Source organism: Parasteatoda tepidariorum, chromosome 9 (genome assembly GCF_982258835.1).
Source record: "Parasteatoda tepidariorum strain Cologne lab strain chromosome 9, Ptep-v5.0, whole genome shotgun sequence".
Lineage (NCBI taxonomy): Eukaryota > Metazoa > Arthropoda > Arachnida > Araneae > Theridiidae > Parasteatoda > Parasteatoda tepidariorum.
Genome location: NC_141763.1, coordinates 60,728,563 through 60,735,311, shown reverse-complemented (window position 1 = coordinate 60,735,311; position 6,749 = coordinate 60,728,563). Strand labels below are relative to the sequence as shown.

Here is a 6,749-nt window from a genome sequence, read left to right as displayed (position 1 = left end):
TACATTCCATCCCTGTTAATACGTATAAAATTCGACATTGAAATAAACATAAGGACAAAAAAATGATGAGAAATTAAAATATTTAAAATAAATCGTAATTTACTTTGCAATATGTATTTTTGTCTCAATTAACAAATTTAGTTCCTTATCCAAATAGAACTAAAATAAAACAAATGATCAAACAATTATAAAGAACTTTATAAATTCAATTAATAATAAAAGAAAACGATAAACTCATTAATTCATCAATTCAATTGATATTTAAGTTTTTTGTCGTAGAGTGGCGCTACATCCATCTGGGCCACACTTTTGCCATTTTGGTGTGCATCGATAAAAAAATGCTAGCTTTCTCATATGCTCTAACCTTAAAGAAGAAACTATTAATGTATTTCTTTATGCCCTAATTTTTTTAAAAGAGAATTTATTGATACATAATATGTTTTTTTTATTCAAAGCAATAACAACTGCATCAAGTTGATATCAAAACTATTGTACTGCAACTGTACCATACAAAAAATTAATGAATTATATTTATTGTGGAATTCTTCACCTAATTCAAAATATGCTTTATGTAATACATTTTCTACATATTTTGTATTTCTTATTCATTTGAGTTATCGAAAACTGAAAGAAAAGAGATTCTTCAAGTAGTATAAAAATTAAGGAATTTTGTATATAAATATATATATATATAATTTTTTTTTCAAAGCACTATTAGTGCCAGCAATGGCTAAAAATATTTTTAAATTTCGTTTTCCAACTATGGACATCAACATCAGCGATTTGAAACAAGAAAGTAAAGGAAAAAAAAAAATCCTTGTCGTCGAAATATGTGAGGAAATGCTGGAATTGGTACTTGCAACTCGAGACGAATATTGCTGCAACCACATGGTCGTGCCTAATCAACGGATCTACTTGGCGCGTTAACGTTGCAGGTATTAGGCTTGGTTTATTATCACGTTGAATAAATTTTTTCGAATCAGATCCAATTAGATACCTGCTAGCAAAGTCATGTGTCATGCGCGTATGTGTCGAACTTGATTGGCTACTGAATCGTGGCATAAACAAATGCTATGATTTAACCACGCGTGACATTGCATGTAGACATCTAATTTTGAAAAATATACGAAGTCACATGACTTTTAGGAATGGTAAAAATCAAAAATATAAATGGAAGAAATAAAATTAGATGAACTGATTTTTCAGAATTATTTTTTTAATTTTAATTTTTATTTCTTCGTAATTATTATTTATTTTTTTCGCATTTTTGTTTTCGAAAAAAAAAATTGTTGGACTGAGCATATTTTATTTGCACTGTACTTCCTAAATTTTTCCGATGGATTTAAGTAAATATTAAAATTTGAAACATTTAGTGGCTAATGACTCTAAAAACTAAACTTTGTTTCATATTTTGATACATTATTTTTTAAGGAATTTTATTAAAAAGTAAGTTTTTTGATACATTAAATAAATAATTCAGTTATTTAAAGAGATCTAGTTCTCTATCAAACTTATGCAGGATAATTAAATTGTTTCAAGATTTTAATTTCCAAAACAATATTTATTTTAATTTAATTTAAATTGTTTTTAAAAATATGCTTGAATTATAATTCAGTTGAAGTTTTCTTTATTATTTTAAAGTTCTTTTCATAGATTCTTTTTAATTACTTCAAATTTCTTTTTTTAGTTATTATAGATGATAAAAGATAACAAACTTAGATACCTTATGTTTAGTTTTATTGGTTACGGTAATCGAAACAAAAAATCGCTAAACTAATATTGACGCTATTGATAGCAGCTTATTAAAATAATTTTAAATTATGTTTAACATTTTTACGAAACGTAAACGTTAAGAAAGAAGGTATCTAAAATTATTTTCTACAAACACACAGATTTTTGTTTGTAAATTAGTTTCTACTAAACATTAGATAAATATACTTTATAAATTGTGGTGAAATAATCATTTTCGCCAAAGTGAAATATATTCAATCAATTTGGTAACCAATCTAAAATATGTGAAGTCAACTATTTTTATCAAGGTGAAACTCGAGAAATAAAACAAATATTTTTGTCATAATTCATTATTATTTTTTATTTTATAATCGCTGTTGAACAGTAGACCCAATCTTGAGTTTATGATTACCGATGTTCAACTCCATAGTCTTGTAAATTTGAACCCAATCCAGAAAACAAGACAATTAATGGATTAAGTATTCGTAGAAATTTGCCTTCGTGGACTTCTTGGTGGAACTTAATTACGTTTGAGTTACATGGTGACGAAAACCACAAGAACTTCTCACAGTTAGTCTGACGGCATGATCCGTTTACCACTGAGGATGTTTTACGTTAGCACTGTGGTCGGTGCGAACTGGGTGCAGAATTCGTATCGTTCAGCCATCGATGAGATTCAAACCCGGGACACCTCATTGGGAGGTGAGCTCTCAATCCCCTGAACCACCACGGCTCCATTATTTGCAGTTGTCAAAATTTTAGCTGTTATCGTTATCTGTGTTTAGATGTTATTATTATTATTATTATGTTATGTTTAGGTGCTATTACTATTATTATTTAAATTGTCTTCATGCCAGTTAATTTTTCGAGCCAAGTAAAGGCACATTAAATCTGTTGTTGTTGTTGTTGTTTCTAATCCCCAAGAGGTCCATCCCAATTAGACCAAATCCATGAGTCCAAAAATGTCCAGAAAATCTAAAAACAGATGAGGTTTTGAAAAAACCTCGTCGATCTTAAAATCGATACAGTTTAGAATATGCTCGGGCGAAGCCTGAGCAGTCCTACATTTAGTGCAAAGTCCAAAGGTCTTTTGCCCCTGAACATACGAGAGACACCTCAAGTGACCACTTGCAAAGCGAGATAAACAAGTCTGCTGGCTTCTAGGTCCCTCAAAAAGCAAGGCACTTCCAGGTCGTTTGTACAGGGGAAAATGTGACAGCTTCTGTAGGCCGAAAGTGACCTGGAGCACCTAAGGTAGAGGACTGATTTAGCTCCATAGTTTCACCTGCTAGCATTAGCTGGGCATAATGGAATGGTCTTCACGCCTAGGGTGGCCCTACCAGGAGCTAAGCTCTCGACGTACTTCGCCCATTCCGCCCAGTGACACCCCCTCGCCACGGTGAAGCATTAAATCTTCATGTATTTAAGATGAAAACCGATAGCATGTGCATTAGATGTCAGAACAATGAACATTTTAGGTGTTATGTTTTTATCTTAATTTTAAGAAGAATGTCTCATATTACGATTTTTCCCCTCCTAAAATATTCAAACATCCGTGCCAGTACCTTTGAAAAACTTAATTCCGATGTTTTATTTTGTAGACGTTGCAATGGGGAAAGCGTGTTCCAAATTTATGAAGAAATATATTTTATGCTTATGCATCCAAGCTGAAGAATCTGAAAAGGAAGAACTGATTGATGATGAAAACGTGGAGGACCTCGTTGATGAAGGAGAAATGGCACAGGAAAGAACGGAGAGTCCAAAAGTAGCAGAAACTGCGAAAGTAGCAGAAACTCCAACGGTATCAGAACCTTCAAAAGTAGAAGACACTTCAAGAGAGACATTAATTCCAAAAAGAGTAGAAAGTCCTACGGAGAGTCTACTACAGAAACTATGGGGAGTTAGTAGAGAATCAATTCGGGATGGAGAGTTCAAAGACATATTTGAGTTGTTCGACTATTATTCAGCATTTGCAGGAGATGTAAAAGGAGAGATAAGTTTGAGATCCGTAGAAAAGTGGTTTGATCAAGCAGGATTGTTCAGTCATACTAAAATTCAAAAAGACGACACGGCTATTATTTATGCGAAAACTACTAGGTTCGTTACATTTTGTTTAAAATATCATACCAAAGAACTCCACACATTATGTATATGCTGTTAGGCATACACATACATATTAACAAAAGTGGATCAGCATCCAGCTAATTAAGATAATCTTCTTTCATTATTTTAGAATTTGATTTAAAGTTAGAATTGTATTTTTATTTTACAGTGTATTCCGTAATGGAACCTTGATACATTTCGTATTCTTTATTGAAATATAAACGATTAGTTAACTACTACACTAATTAATTAGATTTAAAATTAGAATACTATTTTTCTTTTACAGGATGTTGCGTAATGGGACCCTTGATACATTTTGTATTCTTTAATGAAATATAAACGATTAGGTAACTACTACACCAATTAATTACATTTAAAATTAGAATGCTATTTTTCTTTTACAGGATGTTGCGTAATGGTAACCCTTGATACATTTTGTATTCTATAATGAAATATAAACGATTAGTTAACTACTACACTAATTAATTAGATTTAAAATTAGAATTCTATTTTTATTTTACAGGATGTTCCGTAATGGAATCCTTGATACATTTTGTATTCTTTAATGAAATATAAACAATTAGTTAACTACTACACTAATTAATTAGATTTAAAATTAGAATGCTATTTTTATTTTACAGGATGTTCCCTTGATACATTTTGTATTCTTTAATGAAATATAAACGATTAGTTAACTACTACACTAATTAATTAGATTTAAAATTAGAATGCTATTTTTATTTTACAGTATGTTCCGTAATGGAATCCTTGATACATTTTGTATTCTTTAATGAAATATAAACGATTAGTTAACTACTACACTAATTAATTAGATTTAAAATTAGAATGCTATTTTTCTATTACAGGATGTTGCGTAATGGTAACCCTTGATACATTTTGTATTCTATAATGAAATATAAACGATTAGTTAACTACTACACTAATTAATTAGATTTAAAATTAGAATGCTATTTTTATTTTACAGGATGTTCCGTAATGGAATCCTTGATACATTTTGTATTCTTTAATGAAATATAAACGATTAGATAACTACTAAACCAATTAATTAGATTTAAAATTAGAATGATATTTTTATTTTACAGGATGTCCGCAATGGAATCCTTGATACATTTTATATTCATTAACGAGATATAAGCAATTAGATAACTACTGCACTTATTAATTAGTATATTTAGGTTAGGCCTTTGCACCATCAAGAAAGAGTCTTATTATGTTAAAATCCGAAAATTTGATCAACATTTATTCAAGATGTTTACTTTGCACAGTGCATCTGTCATCTCTATTTGAAAAAGAAATGGTAGTTTCTAAAAGTTATGGTAGCTTTAAAAATTAACGTGGCCAAACATCTGAAATGAAAATTATTTTTCTGAAAATTAGTATGTAGAGCACTTGGGAGAATATTCATTTCGAGTTTGATAACTCCTATAAAATTCAGTGTGAGCTTTGTAAGTTGCCAAGTTTGTTCCCTAATATCTGCAGAACATAAGTACTAATGAATGCTATGTGAAAGCTCTGAATTACTTTCGCCATAGTTCATCTTTTAAGGTAGAACATCTCTAGAGATAAATTAGAGTTCGGAACAGCAGAAAGTTTCGTATAATTTGAGCTTGAAATTTTAGTTCATGGGACAATAAATGACTGTTTTAAAAAATAAATTTATTCCAAACTTTAGGCTGATGGCTTTATATATTTTTAATTTTATTAAAAAGTCTTTTTTTTTTCTAGTCCAGGTCACAAAATGTCCGAGAAAGAATTTGTTGAAATGCTTCGAATGTTGGCCAGGGAAAAAGACATATCTTTATCAGATATCAAAGGAAGATTGATTGCTGCAGGGAAACCAAAAGTTTCGGGAATCATTGTAAGTAATATTAATTTTAACTTCATCGAGAAATAATTAAGTTACCTAAAACCTAGTGTGTATAGCTTTTTAATGAGAAATTTTTTTGTGATGATAGAAATTTATTGCTGCCAACTTAGGTAATTTTGTCTCTTTTTAAAAAAAAAAAAAAAATTGCAGGTAAACAATACCTATATAACTTTTATTAAATTTTATGCTGATTTGGTAATTTATCTGAAATCTGGATATTCATTTGAGGAAACGTGTAATTTTCTGACCAATTAAGATGTCCACAAGTCAGAGGTTAAACTAGATCAATATTCTCCAATCATTAAATCAATTTCCGTTTGCACTATTCTTATAGAACGATTCGTATTGCTATCACGATAGAAACTTATAGTTGCCTCTGTAACTGATTGATCATTGATCCATTTCCAGTGGATAGGTAAGAGAAGTGACTTCAACTTAGACATTTCTATTAGAATTCGCCGACAACAATAAAAAGTGGTTTTAAGCCATTCCATTTTTTTTGTCACGTATTAAAATCTGCTATAAAATGTTGACCACCACGATATATAAATAATTTAAACATGAATATTAAAGTTATTATAATTTATTGCTGAAATAATTTCAGGCAGGGGTATCTGCGGAAACTGTTGACAAACTGACGAATCCTGCCTTATTCAAATCTCCTCCAAAGGAATGATACGAAGAAGTGAAGCAAATATCAAGAGAAGCAGCAAAATGATGGGTGTAAAAATGTGTTACTATTATCAAATTGTTATTAAGTGAAAACTTTTATTTTATTATAATAATGATTATTTCAAATAAATTCCTAAGTTAAAAAAATATACATTTAAATTAATTTCTTTCTTCAAAGATATAATTTTTACAAAGATTAATAAATTACAATTTTGCCTACAAACACTACCCTTTTTACACACTACCATAATAACAGAATCTTTGTGATATGTGTTGTAAGAATCATTCACTTACAGTAGAGTACAATAACCAGGGACAATAGCCCAAATATTCAAGCCCCTGGAATCCAGTCAAG

General features: G+C 29.9%; 1 protein-coding gene across 1 annotated transcript; it reads left to right on the top strand.

Moving 5' to 3' along the window:
• The first annotated feature begins 1,346 nt into the window (after window positions 1–1,346).
• LOC107436720 (tubulin polymerization-promoting protein homolog) lies at window positions 1,347–6,535 on the top strand. Its single transcript, XM_016048517.4, has 4 exons — window positions 1,347–1,446; window positions 3,333–3,828; window positions 5,581–5,713; window positions 6,327–6,535. The coding sequence occupies exons 2-4, from the start codon at window positions 3,341–3,343 to the stop codon at window positions 6,396–6,398; spliced, it is 693 nt and encodes a 230-aa protein (XP_015904003.1). The 5' UTR covers window positions 1,347–1,446; window positions 3,333–3,340; the 3' UTR covers window positions 6,399–6,535.
• The last annotated feature ends 214 nt before the right edge of the window (window positions 6,536–6,749 follow it).